This window comes from Oncorhynchus masou, chromosome 5 (genome assembly GCF_036934945.1).
Source record: "Oncorhynchus masou masou isolate Uvic2021 chromosome 5, UVic_Omas_1.1, whole genome shotgun sequence".
NCBI lineage: Eukaryota > Metazoa > Chordata > Actinopteri > Salmoniformes > Salmonidae > Oncorhynchus > Oncorhynchus masou.
Genome location: NC_088216.1, coordinates 25,785,087 through 25,810,027, shown reverse-complemented (window position 1 = coordinate 25,810,027; position 24,941 = coordinate 25,785,087). Strand labels below are relative to the sequence as shown.

The 24,941-nt window shown below is 43.7% G+C and overlaps 2 protein-coding genes across 2 annotated transcripts; both read right to left on the bottom strand.

Moving 5' to 3' along the window:
- Nucleotides 1–1,425: 1,425 nt before the first annotated feature.
- LOC135538030 (actin, alpha skeletal muscle 2-like) lies at nt 1,426–5,627 on the bottom strand. The gene is made up of 7 exons (XM_064964030.1): nt 5,509–5,627; nt 3,618–3,757; nt 2,990–3,314; nt 2,715–2,876; nt 2,390–2,581; nt 2,108–2,289; nt 1,426–1,962 (listed from the first exon to the last, which is right to left on the bottom strand). The coding sequence occupies exons 2-7, from the start codon at nt 3,744–3,746 to the stop codon at nt 1,819–1,821; spliced, it is 1,134 nt and encodes a 377-aa protein (XP_064820102.1). The 5' UTR covers nt 3,747–3,757; nt 5,509–5,627; the 3' UTR covers nt 1,426–1,818.
- Nucleotides 5,628–7,839: 2,212 nt separating this feature from the next.
- LOC135537995 (nuclear pore complex protein Nup133-like) lies at nt 7,840–24,904 on the bottom strand. The gene is made up of 26 exons (XM_064963999.1): nt 24,615–24,904; nt 24,399–24,514; nt 24,178–24,281; nt 23,837–23,941; nt 23,420–23,551; nt 21,495–21,665; nt 21,241–21,396; nt 20,564–20,634; nt 20,295–20,442; nt 19,854–20,001; nt 19,351–19,508; nt 19,082–19,173; nt 18,440–18,609; nt 18,201–18,295; nt 16,710–16,934; nt 16,402–16,524; nt 11,527–11,626; nt 11,082–11,339; nt 10,721–10,854; nt 10,065–10,223; nt 9,746–9,881; nt 9,450–9,568; nt 8,837–8,917; nt 8,685–8,749; nt 8,354–8,442; nt 7,840–8,097 (listed from the first exon to the last, which is right to left on the bottom strand). Exons 1-26 carry the CDS (start codon nt 24,740–24,742, stop codon nt 7,961–7,963), a joined length of 3,420 nt encoding a protein of 1,139 aa, XP_064820071.1. The 5' UTR covers nt 24,743–24,904; the 3' UTR covers nt 7,840–7,960.
- Between the last annotated feature and the right edge of the window lie 37 nt (nt 24,905–24,941).

The following is a 24,941-nucleotide window of genomic DNA, read 5'->3' as shown; positions in this document are numbered from 1 at the left end:
ATCTATACGCTGTCCCACATAACGCCCATCTGACGCTAGATATATACACCTAATCTATATGTAGTAATAGCATCGTTATTAGAATGTTATTTGTGCCTAGCATACTATAAGATAATAGATGGGGATAGTGTAGGCCCTATGTAGCCTAGTTATATAGTTTATTAAAGAGCATTTCCATTCACAAACCAGCCATGGCCTAAATTGTTTCCACGACAAAAATCACTTTATCTGCTGTTTCTGTTGCCCAAATGTGGAGCAGCAGAGCCTGCTGTTTGATTGAGGCAGACATTGCTGACGCCAATACGGCCGACTTTATCACAACACTGTGCACGGGTCTATCGCTACAGAAATGTTATTGTTAGTCCACATACCAAAAGTAATTTATTACTTAAAGGCAATAGGGTGACGAAAACATGCACATCTGGTGGCGTCGACGTTTTCTTCTACTTGCGCACTATAGTGGTTGTAAACACGACCAGAACAGGTTATTACCGGTGCATATAAGCTTACCCCTCACCCGGACTTCATTATGGAGAATTACAGAACAACATAATTTTCACTTCAAGTATTCCTCCATTATAACAGTCTGTTGTTGCGCATATCTTGGCATTGAATTGCCGTCAGAATAAAGCCCTCTCAACCCTGGCGTTAAAGATATTTATCCATTAAAAACTATAGGAAGTGCAATGCGCATGCCCAGAACTGCATGGTACTGGCGCGCGTCTCTTCCTAGGATGTATTTTATTCTACAGCGTGTAATTGCATCAACAAGTGTGTCATTTTTTTGTTGATAAACGAGTACACATGGTAATGCGAATTCTGTGTGTGTGTGTAGTCTGTGTAGTCAAATGGACAAAATTGGAGACAAAGAAGATCTGCTGTGAGTAAGGGTTTGCTGTGGCTACCTCCTTGGTGAAAGAATGCTATGTCATGGTTTAGTATGAATCTAACACAGAAAATACATGAATTCCCTCCCAGTTCAATAAAATATAGGCAAATGTTTGTTAAATAGTTATGGAGAACAATTCGTATTTTTGGCACATTGATAATATTTTTGTAAAATAGAGTTAATATCACAAAGGAGGTCTGCTCAATGATTTATAGCCGTATATCCATGACATTGTTTGTCTTGTCAGGGACATTTAGAACAATTTACTTCAACACTTGTTGGCCTACTTGAGCTCATTGTTTGTCCTTCCATTTCCAGGTAGTCATATTGGCCCTTGTTCTTCATAACATTGAAAGGCTTCCAAATTGAAAGTGTCTCAATGTTTAGGCTATTCATGTTGCTATGTGCCAAAAATGAATTAATCTTTGCCCTAATGGGTTTTTAATAGTTGCGCATCATAAAACGCACACCAAGGCCTATTTTAAGTGTTGATTGTGTTGTAATGCACCTCAAGAAAACAAAATAACAGAAACACGTTTGAAAATAGATGTTTTTTTATTTCCTATGTGGATATCTTGATGGTTAGTAGTTGATAATGTTTGGCTGAGTACAGATAGCACGTACTTCTGAGCCATTATCGGGTAACCAGAGAAAACAACGTTGTGGTCACCCTCTGTCCCTCTTACTTGTCACCAAAACAGACTGTGCTCACCAAAAAATACCAAATGATGGACGATCAATAAATAACATTTATGTACATTTTACATTCACATGTTGGTATTTTTCCTCACACGTCGTGATATTGACGTCATTCTCTCCGTTTGCTGAGCTTTCGCTGTTACAATGTAACAGTTGTATAAAGTTGTCCCTTGATCGCAAGTCGGTGTGCCGTTGTTGCTTGGATCCTGAGCGAGATGTTGACAATGCATTTAGAAGCACTTGCGATGGACAATGCTGGGACCTGCCTCGTCGTATTCCTGCTTGGTGATCCACATTGCCTGGAAAGTGGACAGGGAAGCCAGGATAGAGCCACCGATCCAGACGGAGTATTTACGCTCAGGTGGGGCAATGATCTATGCCAAGTGAGAAAGGGAGTATTAGATACTGAGTACCATAGGTAGCACAGGTAACACAATGACAATGAAACAATTATGCAGACCTATGGCATCTCTTTTCACTATTTTACTGTGCGTAAAAGTATTGTTTATTTGTAATTACCTTGATCTTCATGGTGCTGGGGGCCAGGGCAGTGATCTCCTTCTGCATACGGTCAGCAATACCAGGGTACATCGTGGTACCGCCGGAAAGCACATTGTTGGCGTACAGGTCCTTACGGATGTCAATGTCGCACTTCATGATGCTGTTGTAGGCAGTCTCATGAATACCAGCGGACTCCATACCTGTGCAGGTATACAAAGACCAATATTAATATTCAACCACTCTTTAGGCCGGAGATTTTATGTTGGATTATATTATAGGCCTATAACGGTAAATACCCACCAATGAAGGAAGGCTGGAAGAGGGTCTCTGGGCAACGGAAACGCTCGTTACCGATGGTGATGACCTGACCGTCGGGAAGCTCGTAGCTCTTCTCCAGGGAGGAAGAGGAGGCGGCGGTTGCCATTTCGTTCTCGAAGTCCAGGGCGACATAACACAGCTTCTCCTTAATGTCACGCACGATCTCACGCTCGGCTGAAATTAGACATTTTCGTTAATGCGTAAAAGTATATCCCCGTGCGTCTGCGCTTTTGTGCGTAAAACGTTATTTATACTTGAAATTGATCAAACAAGCATTTCTATGCAAAAACACAAAGTTCATGCTCACCGGTTGTGACGAAAGAGTAGCCACGCTCGGTCAGGATCTTCATGAGGTAGTCAGTCAGATCGCGACCAGCCAGATCCAGACGCATGATGGCGTGGGGGAGAGCGTAACCCTCATAGATGGGGACGTTGTGGGTCACACCATCACCGGAGTCCAACACAATACCTAAACACAGAAAACACCACAATTCAGTAAAGCAGACAACCCAACCATCAACAACTTGAAATACAAATAACGAGTTGTGTGCGAAAAAAGGCGCGAGCGGGGAAAGTTCTTACCGGTGGTACGACCAGAAGCGTACAGGGACAGGACAGCCTGGATGGCCACATACATGGCGGGAACGTTGAAGGTCTCGAACATGATCTGTGTCATCTTCTCTCTGTTGGCCTTGGGGTTCAGGGGGGCCTCAGTGAGCAGGGTGGGGTGCTCCTCGGGGGCAACGCGCAGCTCGTTGTAGAAGGTGTGGTGCCAGATCTTCTCCATGTCGTCCCAGTTAGTGATGATACCATGCTCGATGGGGTACTTCAGGGTCAGGATACCCCTCTTGCTCTGAGCTTCATCTCCTACGTAGGAGTCCTTCTGACCCATACCCACCATCACACCCTGGAAGAGACAGAACAAGCCCGTTGAGACACCGGCAAGGACGCACACGTCTAACAACTACACATTATCATCTAACGGTACACATTGGACACTAAAACGGCACATCGCACCTAACACATTACACGTTAGCACTAGTAAACTATACCTACATGCATTATTTTACTTTAATTCGTATATATTTGCCAATATGCTTTTTGCGCATATCTTTGCACCTTGGATATCATAGTTGGCTATATCATGAGACAAGGTATGGTGCCTTAATTCACATTACTAGCCATACCTAGGAGTGGTGCTTTTACGTACCTGGTGACGAGGGCGACCGACAATGGATGGGAAGACAGCCCTGGGGGCGTCGTCGCCGGCGAAGCCAGCCTTGACCAGGCCGGAGCCATTGTCGCACACAAGAGCGGTAGTCTCGTCGTCGTCACACATCTTGGTGGGTTCTGAGACAATGTGCAAAAGGAACACACATTTATCATACAGTATACTGTAAGTAGCCTACTTACTGCAAGATCTCTCACTGACATTACGTACCTACATTCTATGCGTGAAAACAACATTATGTGCGTAAAAACGATACTTTCAGATGTATTGCAGAAGCATCATGTATGCTCACTTAAGATTATCCACGCGTAACAAATGATCAAACAGAATGAATCACATTACACTGAGAGTTGACCAAGAATGCATATTAGGTTGCCTACATCAGTGCTTCCTACAATGTATGTTCTTAACCATTAGATCACAGGTGTCAAACTCATTCTACAAAGGGCCGGGTGTCTGCGGGTTTTGAATCCTCCCTTGTACTTGATTGATGAATCAAGGTAACTAATTAGTAAATAACTCCCCTTACCTGGTTATCTAGGTCTTAATTGAAAGTAAAAAACAAAACCTGCAGACACTAGGCCCTCCTACTTTAGATGCACTCCGTGAGCCTGGGATGCTCACAGGGATATTGGTATCCACAGTACTGCATCAATTATCAATTTTTCACTAAATTATTATTGTATTCCCAAAAATGTTGTATTCTCCAAGAATGTTGTTGGGAACATAAATGCAATATTTAAGCTTCCTATTGCAGAATTATTTCACTACCCCATGGCCATGCACTGCAGACGTCATAGTTAACCTGCTTGTATGCTATTTTATCGCACTCTAAAGTAAGAGTTGTGTTCACGAATATGACAAAAATAACGTTTTAGTGTTCTAATTACGTTGATAACTAGTTTATAATAGCAATAAGGCACCTCGGGGGTGTGTGGTATATGGCCAATATACCACATCTAAGGGCTGTGTCCGTATACCACACCCACACCCTTCATGCCTTATTGCTTAAATATGACACCGTAGTCTGACACGCAGGGAATTTTACCAATGCGATCATGATAACGTTAGGCTTCACATTGACATTGACAGACATTTCAAAAATTCGTTCCATGGAGTCATTTTACATTACATATACGTTTTATATTAATAAGGATTTCAGGTAATGCACATCAACTGGTTAAATAGATCGACAATCAATACACATATTGGGTAACCTATCATATAGGGTAGCTATAAGCATGTGATGCAGTCGTTCCAGTAACTTTGATTCAATGCAAAGTTGTGGATCTCTTTCTCTTCTTGCCCTCACCTGCTGACGTAACAAGTTTTCCAATATTCAGTAGACCTATTCAATATTTTGTCTTACATTATCTTAATAAAGCAAATTAACTACCAACATTATATATATATATATATATATATATATATATATATATATATATATATATATATATATATATATATATATTTTATACACTTTTTTTTTTTATCTCAAAGACCAATTATAATTGATCAATTATATCAACATTATTTTTTATAAAGACGCATTCGCCTATATTATGCAGGTAGACTAATGTACCAAATCAAATCAATATTAATCCAATATCTTCTATTATTATAATAATCATTTGACAGTCAGGTGAAATCTGTTTAGTTTACGATAGTAGGCTAAAAGTTCAACTGAGCCGGTGATTGGCTGCCAAGTTTCACTGACTGTCACAATACTGTGTAGATTATCTTTGATTTGTTTAATTCCTTATTCAGAGTCCACGATGTAATGTCCCAGAGAGAGGAAAAAAATCCACTCCTCGTATTGACCTCCTGGTGCAGCAGCGTGGTGTAATATTCCACGGACCCGTTCACTTACCTGGTTTTCTTTTCGAAGAAGCTCAGTTGCAGAACTTTATCACTTCTGGTTCCAGCTAAGGACTGATAGCAACCGCCGTCAACCTTATATACCCGACGCCATCCACCTTTTTTCGTCTCCTGACAACCATTAGGAATGTCCATCTATTCCACAGGAATTCTCCCGACCCCTTCATCCATATTTGGTTCTTGGGACGGGTGCGCACTGGACACTCCCGTAGACGAGCGCTAAAGAGCTCAGGGTCGCACTTCGTAATGCGCAGGACGGACCATATATGGAGAGTTAGTCCCGAATCCAAACTGTAGCGCTCGGCCCGTGTATGGAGAGCCGAGGGGTGTAATCCGTCGGACTCCTGCATGGCATTTTGAACACAGGCGCGCTTTGACGCAGGACTACACACGTCCATATCCTTCGTTCTATGACAGCATACAATGCCAAATCATTCAATGATGCAAGGATATTGATTGTGGCTTTATTTTTTTCTTTGCAAATGACTTGTTTTCCGAGCGCACCTCGTCAAGGTAGCCCATGTTCTATTCATGTTATTTTATTGTTTTATGTTGATTCCTTTACAGCTCGAGCAGGTGCGAATTTATAAGGGTTGTTTAATTTTCACACTACAAATTATTATACAGTGAATCTCAGTGTATTTTACCCGGTTCTTTGTCAGATGAATGTTATCTTAATTGATAAGAAAATGTTTTGAGGCGGAAATTGTCTCTCAAATGGTGTTTCAAAATATGTGTTTATGTGTAGCTGTTAGTCTAGTACTATTTTTTGAACAAAAAGTTTGAAAACACATTGAACATTTTAAATTAAAATTTCTCAAACTTTTCACAAGGGTACTGATTTAACATAGACTTTATTCTGCAGAATCAACAACAGCAAATAGAGAGGGGGAGGGCGGGGTTGTGTCAAGTTTGAGATGGGGGCGTTTGTGGTAGCTGGTCACTTGTAACTTCCGCATTTACTACAGTAGCCCTGGTCTAGTTTCTCTGAACGGGGTAGCTCTGAACAGGGGGGTGAAAGCAGATAGGACCCTAGCCATGCACAGTTGAACAGCTGCAGCCAGCCACCAAGGCATGGACAATTCCTTTTTTGTAGCCCCAGCGTTTAAAAAAAGCATCTTTATAAACTGATATGTTTGTCCAACTGCTAACTCATCACTGCCAAGGTATCCAACTAAACCTACTTGTGGAAAGGTATTTTAGTACAAGAAAACTAAATGTTTAAAATTGCATTATCCAACTTCCATTGGTCCCTATAATTTTAGCTTTGATAGGCATGTTATTGATGGGATAGCCTACTTCGTATACCAATATTACAATGTTTACATTTGTTATTTAACGGACGCTTTTATCCAGAGCGACTTACAGTAGTGAGTGCAAACATTATCGTACTGGTCTCCCGTGGGAATCAAACCCACAATCCTGGCGTTGCAAGCGCATGCGGGACCAATACTCAGGCTTGTAAATGTAATCTCCATACCAACCATACACCACACCACCATCCATGGAGGCATTCTACAAGCCAGACAGGAAGTCCTGTAATAAAATATTCCAAACCTAGAGCTCCCACACAAACAATCTGTCAAAGATCAGTGAAAGTTTCAACTTAGTGTCAGCATCCATGACAACTACTCAAAAGTCAATCAAGACTATTGATTAGGTTTGAAAGAGTATGCTTAGAAGCCTACCAAAAGCACACTTTCTCAGAGGGAGTTCTTTCAATCCCCCCATATAGGGCTACTGAACCTTCAATCCCCCTCCCCCATAACAGCAGTGGTGGTAATTTATTGTGTATGTCCCTAATTTAACCTCTATTTTCTATTTTTAGAACAAGACAGAGGCCATCTGCTTCTGCCATCAGTGAAAGTGGATCAGTTGCAGACTCCTCGAAGGGTTGGAGGGAGACACTTGAGTCAGGCCCCGCTATTTAAACAAGAACCCAATACAGTTGGCAATGAAGGCTACGAGCACCCAATGGCTTGCTGCAGAAATCCAATAGCCTATTATGGCATGTTAATCAATGAGTGTGGTTGTTGTTGAGTTGGATGTTGTGTTCATTTTGAGCGGCTAGTACACGAGGTGTGTACTGTTTCATCTCTGATCCTAGCCTAACGGCTCCAGTTGAATCCATGACATTTACTCTCCTGACTTTTACTCAAGCAATTATCACAGAAGATATAGGTGTATTGGAGATTCAGGATGTGTATCTACATATGTTACTTTTTCCCTGGTTATTGAGGTAAGGAAATAAAACAATATATTTTGTTTTTCAAAAACTTAAAAAAAGGAGTCTCGTGAATGCCAAAATCAAAAAAATAGAACATTTACAGAAATATGACTTTTATTTAGAAAATGCAACACGTTATCTTTTTGTCAAACAAACAGTAAAAATGGAAAGGAACAAACCAAGTGCAACCTGGGAGACACAGTTGTGAAAGGGGTCATCAGATCTGTGCTTGCAGGTAATGTTCATAGTTGGCCCGCATTACAAACTCAAAAGTGGGCTTTGATTTCAAAGCCTCCATCTCGTCCAGTTGAAGAAGGTCTTTGAAGTCAGGAAGGTAGGTCTGTAGAGGAACACCTGGAAAACAACAAGAGAAGATATTCTGAATAGGTTGGAATGGTCATAAAGAGGTACATAAACAGAGCAGTGACACTCAATACCCTTTTCAATATTTTGTCATTAATAACAAAAAAATATTACAACAATTTAACAATCTCCTAAATATCTCTTAAGTAACTCTTGAAATGTGTTGTTAACAAACAAATTAACTGAGGAGAATACAGTGAAATCCTTGGGTCAGACACAGAGACAAAATGGCTACTGCAGTGCTTACCTTCTTGTATGAGCTTGAGGAGGATCTTGACAAAGATGCTGTCCTTGGCTGCCTCCAGAGGGTCATCGTTTCCATCAGCAGACGACCAGCTGTGACAAACACAGCGTAAAAGGCAGCTCAATGCAAACTTACAGTAATAATAATAATACTTATAAATGCATTGCATTTACTATATAAAGCTCATTGACAGCGTAAAGAAATAACAAAAATGTAAGAAGTGTCAAACAGCATATTTATACCTATCAAATCCTTTCAAATTTGGAATTAGGAAATTAGCAAGAAAGGGAGTAAGAGTGGGATAGAAGGATTAGGGCCATTGAGCGGTACTTACTCATCTTTCTTGAGGGCCTTGCAGAAGATCTCACACTTGAGTCCCTCAATGTCCACAGCATCCTCCTGCAACAAGAATATGGCCCATATCAGTGAACCCTGACAGACCTGATTAATTAACCCTGAGTTAATGATTCATGCTAGCTGGACTACCTCGTCTATGTACTCCAGTAGATCCAGAGCCTTCTTGAAGTCATACTCATTGGCTCGTCGGTTGTCATCACAAATATACAGCTGGTGAGAAAATAGAAAAATGAGGTCAGTCCATTGGTATTTGTGGGAGCTGCTTTTTGGGGTTCAGTTGGTGACCGGAGGATAGATGTATGTGTTGTATTGTCATCATGTATCTGTGTGGTGGCAGGTATGTGGATTTATGTAGAGTTACTGGTTGTGCGACTTTGCGTGTATATAGTCTACTTAAGCTATAAGGCATGAGGGGGTGTGGTATATGGCCAATATACCACGGCTAACGGCTGTTCATATGCATAACAACGCGGAGTGCCTAGATACAATACTCAGGTGTGGCATATTGGTAATATATCACAAACCTCAGAGGTGACTTATTGCTATTATAAACTGGTTACCAGCGTAATTTGAGCAGTAAAAATACATTTTGTCATACCTGTGGTATACGGTCTGATATACCTTGGCTGTCAGCCAATCAGCATTCAGGGCTCAAATCACCCAGTTTATAATGGTGCATTGATAACGTTGTCTGTGTTGGGTTATGTGGTAATGTGAGGGGTCCACTGATGTGTGTTCTTACATTAATAAGGTTGTGAGCGCTGAGCAGGGGCATGGTGTCTGGGTTCTGTTGTTTCTCCTCCAGCAGCTGTTTGGGCAGAGTCTCCTGGTGCAGCAGGAACCGCTCCTGCTCTACCATGTCTGTTGGATGACAAAGAAAACACTGGTGATATCCCTGCAAAACTCACCAATTAGACACCCCACAGTGAACAGAGGTTTCCTTGCTTCTTTTGCATCAAACAGTGTCTGTTGTCTTAGGGCTAAATATGAACACAGTCGAAGCAGAATTAAGCAGCATTCTCTCAAGTAGCCCCTTACCGTCTACATGTTTCTTCATCACAGCCTCAGGCATGTCTGATGCCAGGGCAGTCAGTTTACTGAGAGCCAACAGGGTCTTCTTCTTCACAAAGTAACGTGTCTCCATGTTGGCCTGGCCATACAGAGTGTTGTGGGCCTGGGAAGAGAAAGAGATGGTAAAATAAATATCACAAATACAACACTTTCTATTAACATGGGAAACTACACGATATCTACTGTATGTCTTTTCATATGAAGCGGCATGTTCACAAGTTAGCTACTAAGGTCAACTGATATATGTGTGTGTGTGTGTGTGTGAGAGAGAGTGTGTTCCACTTACACTGCTGAAGTCATGTACGTGGATGTGGTGCAGCCAGCTGAGGTGTTCGTGGGATTGCAGGAAGCTGGCCAGCTGCTGGTGCTGGGCGATGGGCTGGGAGAGCAGCTTGCCCCGCTTTCCCTTCTCCATGTACCAGCGGAACAGGAAGTCCGCAAAGTTCTACAGGAAGTGACATGGAAATTCCACGAAACACACAGCATCTTTGGAATCCTAGTCTAGTCATAGCTTGAGAAATAACAAAATTTTTATCGCATAATGGGTATCAATGTATGATTTACATGCGCTGTCTGAGTAACGGCAGGTAGGCTAGTGGTTAAGAGCGTTAGGCCAGTAACCAAAAGATTGTTGGTGCGAATCCCCGAGCAGACTATGTGAAAATCTGTCGATGTGAATTTGAGCAAGGCACTTAACCCTAATTGCTTCTGTAAGTCACTCTGGATAAGAGTGTCTGCTAAATAAATTAAAATGTAACATGCACATATCCCTTGTTAGTGCCAGATTTGATAAAACACCAGTGATAAAATTTGGTCGTGTTCAGTACGGCACACAGTAGCAAAACATTTTGCAAACAACAAAAAATCTGCGTTCTTATTGGACCAGTTCAAGTAGTACCTCCCCATTTCAAAATTTCTCCACCTAATGGATTAGTGTCTGACCTGGTCGGCGAACTTGGCCATGTAGTGCTGCAGTCTATTCTGGTTGTCAGTCTGCTCACACATCTGGACCAGAATGTCAAAGTCACAATATTTCTCTGCCAGTGCCGCCACCCACTGGTACTGACCCAGCTCCACTGGAACATAAGGAAAAGTTAACACCCTTAATATTATTTAAGTGTACATATTACCTTTATAATGGATGCAATAAGCAGTCAGACTTATAATTTATGAAAAATATCAGCTACATTTAGCTATAAAATGTGTAATTCCACTTATTTTGTACTCCAAAATGGCTTGACCCGGTAACCAAATACTCAAGCCAAAATGCCCGCCCGGTATTTTGAGTTCAATCTCCACTCACACAGTGGTGCGAGCAGCTCAGAGCGACGCTGCGTGTACTCCATCTCCAGGGTGTTGTAGTGGTCCTGCTGGCCCGGACAGCCTGGTCTCAGTGAGGTCAGCTGGGCAACGTAGCCTCCCAGGAGCACATCCAGCAGTGCTGTCAGCTGCTCGTTCAGGCCATTGCGCATCTCCGAGTCGGCGTGAGGGTACACGTCACGCAGGATCACCTCGTGCTGGCGGGCGATGACGGTACGCACACCGCCCAGACCGCTAGAGGCTGTGAGGAGAGAAAGATGCAGGTTTAGGGATTAAGGGCACATCTCAATTGTCTTACATTTGGGAGACTCTAAATTCTTCTCCTTCATCGCAGTGAAAGGGATCTAGCATATCACTTTCACCTATCCTGTCTTTTCAGATCAGTTGACATTAACAAAAGGAGACAAGGCGTTCAACAGCGAATATACCGGTCCATGGGATGTATTCTGGCTCAGCAGTGGTGCTCTCTGAGGCTCTGTACAGTGAGGCCTTGGTGTCTCTGTACTGACCAGCAGCCTGCAGCATGTCCTGGAATACAACACACAAACGTACACAAATTACTGACTGTGCCATTACAAGAAATACCACCTCACAAGCAACATGACATACAGTTGAAGTCAGCAGTTTACATACACTTAGGTTGGAGTCTTTAAATCTTGTTTTTCAACCACTTCAAATTTCTTGTTAACAAACTATAGTTTTGGCAAGTCAGTTAGGACATCTACTTTGTGCATGAGACAAGTCAATTTACCAACAATCGTTTACAGACAGGTTATTTCACTTTTTAACTCACTGTATCACAATTCCAGTGGGTCAGAAGTTTACATACACTAAGTTGACTGTGCCTTTAAACAGCTTGGAAAATTCCATAAAACTATGTCATGGCTTTAGAAGCTTCTGATAGGCTAATTGACATCATTTGAGTCAACTGGAGGTGTACCTGTGGATGTATTTCAAGGCCTACCTTCGAACTCAATAGCTCTTTGCTTGACATCATGGGAAAATCAAAAGATATCAGCCAAGACCTCAGAAAAAAAATTGTGGACCTACACAAGTCTGGTTCATCCTTGGGAGCAATTTCCAAATGCTTGAAGGTACCACGTTCATCTGTACAAACAATAGTACACAAGTATAAACACCACCAAACCACGCAGCCGTCATACCGCTCAGGAAGGAGACACGTTCTGTCTCCTAGAGATGAACGTACTTTGTGCGAAAAGTGCAAATCAATCCCAGAACAACAGCAAAGAACCTTGTGAAGATGCTGGAGGAAACCGGTACAAAAGTATCTATATCCATAGTAAAACAAGTCCTATATTGACATCACCTGACGGGCTGCTCAGCAAGGAAGAAGCCACTGCTCCAAAACCGCCATAAAAAAAGCTAGACTACGGTTTGCAACTGTACATAGGGACAAAGATCGTACTTCTTGGAGAAATGTACTCTGGTCTGAAGAAACAAAAATAAAACTATAATGACCATCGTTATGTATGGAGGAAATAGGGGGAGGCTTGCAAGCTGAAGAACACCATCCCAACGTGAAGCACGGGGGTGGCAGCATCATGTTGTGGGGGTGCTTTGCTGCAGGAGGGACTGGTGCACTTCACAAAATAGATGGCATCATGAGGGAGGAAATTATGTGGATAGATTGAAGCAACATCAAGACATCCGTCAGGAAGTTAAAGCTTGGTCGCAAATGGGTCTTCTAAATGAACAATGCCCCCAAGCATACTTCCAAAATTGTGGGAAAAAATGGCTTAAGGACAACAAAGTCAAGGTATTGGAGTGGCCATCACAAAGCCCTGACCTCAATCCTATAGAAACATTTGTGGGCAGAATTGAAAAAGCATGTGCGAGCAAGGAGGCCTACAAACCTGACTCATTTACACCAGCTCTGTCAGGAGGAATGGGCCAAAATTCACCCAACTTATTGTGGGAAGCTTGTGGAAGGCTACCCTAAACGTTTGACCCAAGTTAAACAATTTAAAGGCAATGCTACCAAATACTAATTGAGTGTATGTAAACTTCTGACCCACTGGGAATGTGATGAAAGAAATAAAAGCTGAAATAAATCATTCACTCTACTATTATTCTGACATTTCACATTCTTAAAATAAACTGGTGATCCTAACTGAACTAAGACAGGGATTTTTTTTACTTGGAATAAATATCAGAAATTGTGAAGAACTGAGTTTAAATACAGTTGGCTAAGGTGTATGTAAACTTCTGACTTCAACTGCACGTATATGAACAAAAATATAAAAACGCAACAGGCAACAATTTCAATGATTTTACTGAGTTACAGTTCATATAAAGGAAATCAGTCAATTGAAATAAATTCATTAGGCCCTAATCTATGGATTTCACATGACTGGGCATAGGCCTACCAGCTTGGGAGCCAGGCCCAGCACAAGGTGCAACTGTGTAATGATCATGCTGTTTAATCAGCTTTTTGATATGCCACACCTGTAAGGTGGATGGATTATCTGGGCAAAGAAGAAATGCTCACTAATAGGAAAGGTAAACAAATTAGAGAGAAATTATTTTTTTGTGCGTATGAAACATTTCTGGGATCTTTTATTTCAGCTCATGGACCAACACTTTAAACCTTGCACTTATATTGTTGCTCAGAATATACAGTGCCTTGCGAAAGTATTCGGCCCCCTTGAACTTTGCGACCTTTTGCCACATTTCAGGCTTCAAACATAAAGATATAAAACTGTATTTTTTTGTGAAGAATCAACAACAAGTGGGACACAATCATGAAGTGGAACGACATTTATTGGATATTTCAAACTTTTTTAACAAATCAAAAACTGAAAAATTGGGCGTGCAAAATTATTCAGCCCCTTTACTTTCAGTGCAGCAAACTCTCTCCAGAAGTTCAGTGAGGATCTCTGAATGATCCAATGTTGACCTAAATGACTAATGATGATAAATATAATCCACCTGTGTGTAATCAAGTCTTCGTATAAATGCACCTGCACTGTGATAGTCTCAGAGGTCCGTTAAAAGCGCAGAGAGCATCATGAAGAACAAGGAACACACCAGGCAGGTCCGAGATACTGTTGTGAAGAAGTTTAAAGCCGGATTTGGATACAAAAAGATTTCCCAAGCTTTAAACATCCCAAGGAGCACTGTGCAAGTGATAATATTGAAATGGAAGGAGTATCAGACCACTGCAAATTTACCAAGACCTGGCCGACCCTCTTTCAGCTCATACAAGGAGAAGACTGATCAGAGATGCAGCCAAGAGGCCCATGATCACTCTGGATGAACTGCAGAGATCTACAGCTGAGGTGGGAGACTCTGTCCGTAGGACAACAATCAGTTGTATATTGCACAAATCTGGCCTTTATGGAAGAGTGGCAAGAAGAAAGCCATTTCTTAAAGATATCCATAAAAAGTGTTGTTTAAAGTTTGCCACAAGCCACCTGGGAGACACACCAAACGTGTGGAAGAAGGTGCTCTGGTCAGATGAAACCAAAATTGACCTTTTTGGCAACAATGCAAAACGTTATGTTTGGCGTAAAAGCAACACAGCTCATCACCCTGAACACACCATCCCCACTGTCAAACATGGTGGTGGCAGCATCATGGTTTGGGCCTGCTTTTCTTCAGCAGGGACAGGGAAGATGGTTAAAATTGATGGGAAGATGGATGGAGCCAAATACAGGACCATTCTGGAAGAAAACCTGATGGAGTCTGCAAAAGACCTGAGACTGGGATGGAGATTTGTCTTCCAACAAGACAAATCTACAGTGCATTCGGAAAGTATTCAGACCCCTTGACCTTTTCCACATTTTGTTAGGTTAGGTTATTCAAAAATGTATTAAATACATTATTGTTCCTCATTAAATCTACACACAATACCCCATATTGAGAAAGCGAAAACAAAGACATTTTTGCCAATTTATGAAAAATAAAATACCTCATTTACATAAATACTCAGACCGTTTGCTATGAGTCTCGAAATTGAGCTCAGGTGCACCCTGTTTCCATTGATCATCCTTGAGATGTTTCTACAACTTGATTAGAGTCCACCTGTGGTAAATTCAATTGATAGGACATGATTTGGAAAGGCATACACCTGTCTATTTAAAAGGTCCCACAGTTGACAGTGCATGTCAGAGCAAAAACCCAGCCATGAGGTCAAAGGAATTGTCCGTAGCTCTCCGAGACAGGAGGCATAGATCGAGGCATAGATCTGGGGAAGAGTACCAAAAAATGCCTGCAGCATTGAATATCCCCAAGAACCCAGTGGCCCCACTTAAATGGAGGAAGTTTGGAACCACCAAGAACCCGATGGTCACTCTGACAGAGCTCCAGAGTTCCTCTGTGGAGATGGGAGAACCTTACAGAAGGACAACCATCTCTGTAGCACTCCCCCAATCAGGCCTTTATGGTAGAGTGGTGAGACAGAAGCCATTCCTCAATAAAAATGCTCATGACAGTACACTTGGAGTTTGCCAAAAGGCACCTGAAGGACTCTCAGGCCATGAAAACAAGATTCTCTGGTCTGATGAAACCAAGATTGAACACTTTGGCCTGAATGCCAAACGTCTGGAGGAAACCTGGCACGGTGAAGCATGGTGGTGGCAGCATCATGCTGTGGGGATGTTTTCTGCGGCAGGGACTGGGGGACTAGTCAGGATCGAAGGAAAGATGAACAGAGCAAAGTACCGAGAGATCCTTGATGAAAACCTGCTCCAGAGCACTAAGGACCTCAGACTGGGGCGAAGGTTCACCTTCCAACAGGATAATGACCCTATGCACACAGACAAGACAATGCAGGTGTGGCTTCGGGACAAGTCTCTGAATGTCCTTGAGTGGCCCAGCCAGAGCCTGGACTTGAACCCAATCCACCATCTCTGGAGAGACCTGAAAATAGATATGCAGTGATGCTCCCCGTCCAACCTGACAGAGCTTGAGAGGATCTGCAGAGAAGAATAGGAGAAACTCCCTAAATACAGGTGTGCCAAGCTTGTAGTGTCATACCAAGAAGACTCAAGGCTGTAATCGCTGCCAAAGGTGCTTCAACAAAGTACTGAGTAAAGGGTCTGAATACTTATGTAAATGTGATGTTTTTTTGCATATATTTGCAAAAATGTCTAAAAACCTGTTTTTGCTTTGTCATTATGGGGTAGTGTGTGTAGATTGTCAAGGGGTCTGAATACTTTACAAATTCACTGTATATACAAGCACACCATATGATCAAAAGGCAACTATACACATGCATGGGAGATACGTGACAAACAATATGGATGTGGATACAGAGGGCCCGCACTGACTGTGTTGTGTACCTTGATGATGGTGTTGACACTGAGCACTACTTCAGCCCACTTCACAGAGTCCACAGGGTTCTCCTTCAGAGTCCTCTCCTCCTCTTCCAGTAGACACTCAAAGACTGAGGAGATCTGAGACACCTACACACACACACACACACACACACACACACACCTCTTAATAACCTCACCTCAGGCATAAGACAGAAGCTTCCCACAATCCCAAAGCTAATGTTTTGACAGAAAACATGATTTTATGATTAAATTGGAATCTCAAATCATCTAAATTGTGTGAAGACCCCAACTATGATCTCTGTCATTGTCACCTCTCTGAAGAAGACGTCTGCGGCCGTGAGGCTGGTGGACACGGTTGCGTTGCTCTTCCTCAAGGCAATGAGGATGGCGCGATTGACCAGCTCGCCGTGCTTGGCGTGGTGGTTCTTCAGCGTCATGGCCGCCTGTAGCTTCTCCGCGTGTTCACACAGCAACAGGCGCGTCGCCATGGGAGACGAGCGCACCGCGGTCTGGCCCAGCCGGTCCAGGAGACCCACCTGTGGGGGAAGGGAGGTGTGCCAGTATGAGAACAAGTTCTCATTTACAACTGTGACCTGGCTAAGATAAAGCAAAGCAGTGCGACAGAAACAACAACAGAGTTACACATAAATAAACGTACAGTCAATAACACAATAGAAAAATATATGTACAGTGTGTGCAAATGTAGTAAGAAGGTAAGGCAATAAATAGGCCAATAGTAGTGAAGTAATTACAATTTAGCAAATGAACACTGGATTGATAGGTGTGCAGATGATGATGTGCAAGTAGAAATACTGGTGTGCAAAAGAGCAAAAACGTAAATAAAAACAATATGGGGATGAGGTAGGTAGTTGGATGGGCTATTTACAGATGGGCTGTGTACAGCTGCAGCGATCGGTAAACTGATCAGATAGCTGAAGTTGGAGACGTATTTTTGCAATTTGTTCCAGTCATTGGCAGCAGAGAACTGGAAGGAAAGGCAACCAAAGGAAGTGTTGGCTTTGGGGATGACCAGTGAGATACCTGCTGGAGCGCGTGCTACGGGTGGGTGTTGTTATGGTGACCAGTGAACTGAGATAAGGCGGAGCTTTACCTAGCAAAGACTTATAGATGACCTGGAACCAGTGGGTTTGGCAACAAATATGTAGCGAGGGCCAGCCGACGAGAGCATACAGGTCGCAGTGGTGGGTGGTATATGGGGCTTTGGTGACAAAACAGGTAGCACTGTGATAGACTGCATCCAGTTTGCTGAGTAGAGTGTTGGAGGCCATTTTGTAAATAGCCCCGAAGTCGTTGTAGTTGTCCACATATTCTAAGTCAGAACGGTTCCGAGTAGTGATGCTAGTCAGGAAGGCGGGTGCAGGCAGCCGGGTGTAGGCAGCCGGTTGCAAGCAGCGATCGGTTGAAGAACATGCATTTAGTTTTACTAGCGTTAAAGAGCAGTTGGAGGCCACGGAAGGAGTGTTGTATGGCATTGAAGCTCGTTTGGAAATCGGGGTGTGGGGTAACGAGGTATGGTTGTTGAACTCAGTCATGACATATCGATCTTTATTCAGAAATCTGTGAGGAGCTCTGTAGTGAAGTCCGATCCCACGGTGACCCATATGATTAGAATTATTCCAGATTAAACTGGACTGAAATGTATTTCTATGCAGGTGGCCCACAGGATTAGAATTATTCCGGATTAAACTGGACTGTAATGTATTTCTATGCAGGTGGCCCACAGGATTAGAATTATTCTGGATTAAACTGGACTGAAATATATTTCTATGCAGGTGGCCCACCTGTAGCAGGAAGTCCATGAAGCAGCCGTGGGCCTTCATCTTGTCCTCTAGCTGGTGGAGGATGATGAGGGAGGTCAGAGGGAAGCCAGCACTCTCTGGACACAACAACACAGAAACAAGGTCACTTCTATGTGGAACAATATATTCAATCACTTTGATAGAAAATAACTACAGGTTTCCATGTCGTCGTCTGTCTACATATCTCTCCCTCTTTTTCTGTTTCCCTCCCTCCCTCCCACCGTCAGGGACAGACTCGGCCCAGCGGGGGTCTGAGGCTGGGTAGTCGTCCACCAGGTCCAGGTTGATCCGGGTCACCACCAGGTCCAGCTCCCCGCTCACCTCCTCGTCTCCGTCCCCCTCCGGGGGGAACAGCTCATCTGTCATGTTCTGGGCCCCCACCAGGTCATTCCTGATAAACACAACAGTTACGTTCTACTCACAACATTGTAAGGTAAACTCAACAGTAACAATGTTTATTGCTTAGATCATTTAACCAGGTCATTCCTGAAAACACATAAAATAATTTCACATAAATTACTTAGTGCTACTCATTTAAAAAGTGTACACACCTCATTCACTCAATGTCTACATGTACTCTCTCACGCAGTCACTCCCTCCCTCTTTCTGTAAAAAACTCAGAGCTCTGCGTCCTCATTTGGCAGTAACAGCTGCTCGAGCTTACCAACAACTGGGCAGATGCAATCACAGAGAGCAAGTAATTACACAGACCTAAATCCACATCGTCCTCAACACAGGGACATTTTTTCAGGGGAGAAACAAACATATTCCCTTGTTTTTCCGAAGGAAGTCTGTGTCACTGTCAAAAATACTAAAACTTCAGCAATTGGGGCCAACATCACACAATCTTTCTGCAGACTTACCTGCAGAACTGCAGGAACGCTGCTTTTAGGAGTTTGGTTTTGTCCTCTTGCGCTACAGGCTCCATCCTAGTCGGAGTCTCCATAGCAGTTGCCTTGAAACCAAAAAGTGTGAACAATGTGAACTCACCAATTATGTAAAAAGAATGAAATTGCTAGTCCACCAATTGAATGTCATCTCATTATTCATACAAGTCAAATGACCCAATTGGCGACCCAGTTCCATATCAGAGACCTAGCCCTGCTTTATTTAATCGGACTCTACTCTCTACCTCAGGGCCAGCCCCAGCCAAGGAGAAGCAGAGGGAGTCCTCCATGGTCTCAGGCAGCATGGAGGCACTCTCCCTGGCCACCACGGCCACCAGACCACTGTTCTGGGAGAAGAACACCGGCAGGTTGGCACAGCAACCCCCACCACGCAGACAGTCACCTGGAGAGATGAAGGAGGACGGTGAGAATAGAAACATGGGAGTCGAGTCAAGTCAAATTGACCATTCATGAAAATGGATAATGATCTAAAAAGACAAAAAGGTTGTTGATATTATTATGATAACTAGGTATTACTGAGAGCTGTTGTTGTAGCCATCTACATCATTCACTCATCAATACCATTCCGTTTAAATCATTGGGTGCATGTCAACAGTCTCTAAAGGCTTCCTCTTCTTGTCAAATTTTTTTTAAATTAAGAAAATGAGATGAGGAAAAGGGCCAATTTTAAACTATTGAGAGGCACCCAATGTCCTCTAACCTTGAGCCCATTATCCATGTCTCTTACCAGGTGTGTTGAAGGGGATCTTCTCCTCAGGTAGACCTCTGCCGGTACCAGTGGAGCAGGCAAACACCAGCTCCTCGTTATACAGGAAGGCAGCAGGGCTGGAGGCCAGTGGTAACAACAGCCTCATGGCCTGGAGGGCATCCTCACTCTGTGGGGAATAACACAACATATCAACCATTAGACAAATAAACATACACATTTAAACTGAAGGAAGACCAATATGGTTGATATTTTCATGTCTGAAAAATAGCATTCTATTTTGTTGAAATTCATGAAAATGTAGAAAGCCATGAAGCCTTGAGCGAGTCTCCTTAGGGAACCTATTGCCACTTTCAAACTCATACAATATTTTTTTTTAAAAGCATTCATAAACCATAATATACTAATTCATATACTAATTCAGTTGAAGCCCAATAGTGACCAGGGTAAGTGAAAACTGACCTGGAAAGGGGGGTTGTACTTGGTGACCTCCACAGAGAGCTCCTCAGAGATGTTATTGCCGTTGTCCAGCAGGGTGACCAGGCAGAAGTAGGATAGGCAGGGGGAGTCTGAGGGGTGCCAGGCTGCTGCCAACACTACCAGGCCATCCCTGGAAAAAACATTAGTCAGAAGGATGTAGATTCATAGTCGCAGTCACCAGCTGACTATTACATCAAATCATGTAGTGAGATAAATACACACCCAGAAACCTAGATGAGAGCTCGACTTACTGGCTCAGCTGCATGTCCATGTAGGTAACGTTCACTCCCTCCTTGATTTCCTCATAGTTGCTCTCTGACCCCTGATTGATGGCGAGAGAGAAAAAAAAAAACAGGTCATGCCTTCAGGACAATCATCCAATCTACTGGTTAACTACCAAAATAAAGGAAACACCAACGTAAGTGTCTTAATAGGGTGTTGGGCCGCCACTAGCCACCTGAAAAGCGTCGATGCACCGTGGCACAGATTATACAAGTGTCTGGAACTCTATTGGAGGGATGCAATACAATTTTTCCACAATAAATTGCATAATTTGGTGTTTTGTTGATGGTGGTGGAAAACACCGTTTCAGGCGTCGCTCCAGGATCTTACATAAGTGTTCAATTGGTTTGAGATCTGGTGACAGACACACACACGCTTTAAACCCCCTATGCTCCTTTGATACCACTCTTTCAAAGTCACTGAGATCTCTTCTAGCCATGGTAGCCATAATGGCTCAGCATGATAATATGTTCATTTATTAATTAACTCAGGAAGCACATGCTTTGTGTCCCTCATTTACTCAAGTGTTTCCTTTATTTTGGCAGATACCAAGGGGAAAGTTCACCTCAAAGTAACACACCATGATTTAACGCAACCTGCCAAAGTAAAGCAACACAACATTCATGTAAAGTGTTGTTCTGCTTACCCAGATGGCGTCGGCGACACTCTCCGTCAGAGCGCGGCTGGAGTCCCAGCTGAGGACCTGGTGCTCTGTGACCTCATCCACCTCCCATTTACTGAGCCCACAGGAGGTCAGAGTATACAGGCAGCCCGGCTCTCCCACCCACAGAACACTGTGGAGCTATAAAGGGAGAAGAGGGTATGTGAGCTGTTATCCTCATATTACCTATTAATGACTATATTTTGGGGATTCATAGGACTCCACTAGAAGAAACGTGCATTATTGTTGGTGAGCGGGGCGCGCATGCCAAACAGGCTGGAGACGCGGCGTCCGATGCCGGAGAGCACCCCCTGGCCCTGCTGTAGCGCCCTCTGCAGCGGCTTTCCGGAGGGGTCCGCCCCGATGCGCATCAACTGGCCCTTGTAGGATGACACGATGAAACTACCCCCCTGAGGGAAGAGAGGGATGGTGGGATGAGGGAGGAGAGGAAAGGGGATGAAATCAACAGCACATAATGTTTAAATCAGATAAATATGCTCAACGTGTATCTGTGCGCTACAATTTTACACAGACTTTGTTGGCAATTCTCAATCCACTAATAATGAGAACCTGCTCTATACATCCTCTATCTGTGATTGCGGAGCAGTGCTGTATTCAAGTGCATTGGAGATGGTGTACCCACTTTGGCTATTAAAACCTACTCTAACCAGACACCGTGGATGGATGGAGGCATTCGCGCAAAACTGAAAGCGCGATCCACCGCATTTAACCATGGAAAGAGGTCTGGGAATATGACTGAATATAAACAGTGTAGTTATTCCCTCCGCAAGGCAATCAAACAAGCGAAATGCCAGTACAGGGACAGGGTGGGGTCGCAACGGACACGAGACGTATGTGGCAGGGTCTACAGGAAATCACGGACGACAAAAAGAAAACCAGCCACAGACGTCACGCTTCCAGACAAACTAAACACCTTTTTTGCCCGCTTTGAGGATAACACAGTGCCACCGTTGCTTCCCGCTAACAATGACTGCTGCGCTCCCCTCTCCTTCTCCGTGGCAGACGTGAGTAAAACATTTAAACGTTAACCCTCGCAAGGCTGCTGGCCCAGACGGCATCCCTAGCCACGTCCTCAGAGCATGCGCAGACCAGCTGGCTGGTGTATTTACAGACATAGTCAATCGCTCCATATCCCAGTCTGTTGTCCCCACATGCTTCAAGATGGCTTCCATTGTTCCTGTACCCAAGAAGGCAAAGATAACTGAACAAAATGACTGTTGCCCCTTAGCACACACTTCTGTCATCATGATGTGCTTTGAGAGACTAGTCAGGGATCATATCACCTCCACCTTACCTGTCACCCTAGACCCACTTCAGTTTGCATACCGACCCAATAGGTCCACAGACGACGCAATCGCCATCACACTGCCCTATCCCATCTGGACAAAAGGAATACCTATGTAAGAATGCTGTTCACTGACTACAGCTCAGCATTCAACACCATAGTACCCTCCAAGCTCATCATCAAGCTGGAGGCCCTGGGTCTCAACCCTGCCCTGTGCAATTGGGTCCTGGCCACACCCAGGTGGTGAAGGTAGGAAACAACATCTCCACTTCGCTGACCCTCAACACTGGGGCCCCACAAGGGTGCGTGCTCAGCCCCCTCCTGTACTCCCCGTTCACCTGATTGCGTGGCCATGCACGCCTCCAACTCAATCATCAAGTTTGCAGACGACACAGCAGTAGTGGGCTTGATTACCAACAACGATGAGACAGCCTACAGGGAGGAGGTGAGGGCGGTGTGTGGAAGTGTGGTGTCAGGAAAACAACCTCTCACTCAACGTTAACAAAACAAAGGAAATGATTGTGGACTTCAGGAAACAGCAGACAGCACCCTCCATCCACATCGAAGGGACAGCAGTGGAGAAGATGGAAAGTTTTAAGTTCCTCGGCGTACACATCATATGCCGCTCGACCATCACTCATCCATATACTTATATGTTCATATTCTCATTCACCCCTTTAGATTTGTGTGTATTAGGTTGTTGTTGGGGAATTGTTAGATGACTTGTTAGATATTACTGCACTGTCGGAACTAGAAGCACAAGCATTTCGCTACACTTGCATTAACATCTACTAACCATGTGTATATGACCAATAAATGTGATTTGAAGAACAATGCATCCACAACATACCAACTTACCCTAACAGCCACAACAAAGTTGCAGAGGTTTTCGCCCATGTCGACCACAGTCTCAGCGTAATTCCCCTCGTGGGCCAAACTGGGCCAGAACCGGGCTGTTCCCTCTGGAGCCACCGCCATGACAGAGATAGACTGAGCATTCAAGACAAAGTCCCACAACAGTAAACAACCATGACTGATGGTGAGTTGATTGGAATTTCAGTTCATTTGTTCCTGATTATTAGCCTGAGTGCCAGCTTATTCAGTCAGGAATGCCTTGTCAAGACAACAACAAGTAGTCTAAAGCAGAAAGAGACTGGCACTCAGGATAGCTGCTCAACAGCTAACAGTTAAGTCATTAGGGAGACGTGTGATGAGTTCCCAGCTTTGGAGGTTGAATAGTTCAGTTTCCTGAATAGTGATATAGTCATTGATTACCTGAACAGTGGCAGTCTCCAGAGGGCTGGGAGATGATATCGAGATGAGGTCAGCATAGTAGACAAACTCACTAGTGGGCAGCTGGAGGCCCTTACATACTGACAACTAGGAAACACAACAGAGAAGGTTCACACATTGGCACTGCATGTTTTTTTGTTATTATAGGACACACTGTATCAAAGTGTTGCATATCTCATCATTATCAACCAGGGTTGTGTATCCAGTTTTGAAACGGAGTGACACAAAGTGGTAGGGTTCTACCTGGACTTGCCCAATAAGGAGGGCTCATTTTGTGTTCCGTTTCAAAGCGCTTTGCTACGGTGTGACCCACTGAACTGTACCTTTGCAACAGCAGTCTGGCAGATCTTCCAGATGATCAGTCTCTCTCCACACACCATCCAGGCCCAGCCACTCTCATCCACCTTCACAGAGATCTGGTCATCAGCTGAGGGACACAAAACCCGTGGGAGAGTAGAGCATTGATCGGGATGACCTGTACAATGCATTCTACAGCATGTATAACTCGCAGAGAGATAATAACAGTAAAGAGTCAATGACCCACCATCAGCCATAGTCAAAGCCTCCATGACTTTGACAGGTAGAGAAGAGCCAAACGTCTGGACATCGAAGTGGAGTGCTTCTGAAGTTGAGTAGCTCTGCACACGCGTGGGAGTTGATCTGGAAATGAGAGGGCCAGCAGTTGTTTAAAAACACACCACGATTGACTGTGCCTGAAGAGACACTGTTGACAATGGCATGATGAAGCATGGACACTCACCTCGCTGCTAACGACGTCCTACGTGGGGAAAAGAGAAGCCCTGTAGGTGTACCGGCTAGACTCTTTCTACCGGTGACCCTTGAGGACTGCCTTCGGCCTGAACAAGGGGTGGGGCGAGGGCTAAACATCGTAGCTATGCCCCAAAATGCTCAATATTAATTCAACTTCAGACAGCTCTTCTTATTTTGCGCGCACAATATGAAACTTCAGGCGCATTAAATATACGTCATGAAATACAAAATCAAATTCGCAGTACCTAGTTGGTCCACTAGATCGTGCCATTAAATACATTTGTTTGGCCACTAATTGTTACGAATAACCCATTCA

Bases quoted from the DNA above. Each gene is read 5' to 3' on its own strand.
- LOC135538030 (XM_064964030.1), bottom strand. From the start codon at position 3,746: ATGTGTGACGACGACGAGACTACCGCTCTTGTGTGCGACAATGGCTCC. The intron at 2,877-2,989 runs GTAAGAACTTTC...TTCTGTGTTTAG, and splicing joins CGCTTCTGGTCGTACCACCG to GTATTGTGTTGGACTCCGGT. The intron at 2,290-2,389 runs GTGGGTATTTAC...ATACCTGCACAG, and splicing joins CTTCCAGCCTTCCTTCATTG to GTATGGAGTCCGCTGGTATT.
- LOC135537995 (XM_064963999.1), bottom strand. From the start codon at position 24,742: ATGTTTAGCCCTCGCCCCACCCCTTGTTCAGGCCGAAGGCAGTCCTCA. The intron at 10,224-10,720 runs GTCAGACACTAA...CACTTCCTGTAG, and splicing joins TGGCCAAGTTCGCCGACCAG to AACTTTGCGGACTTCCTGTT. The intron at 9,569-9,745 runs GTAAGGGGCTAC...GTCATCCAACAG, and splicing joins GATGAAGAAACATGTAGACG to ACATGGTAGAGCAGGAGCGG.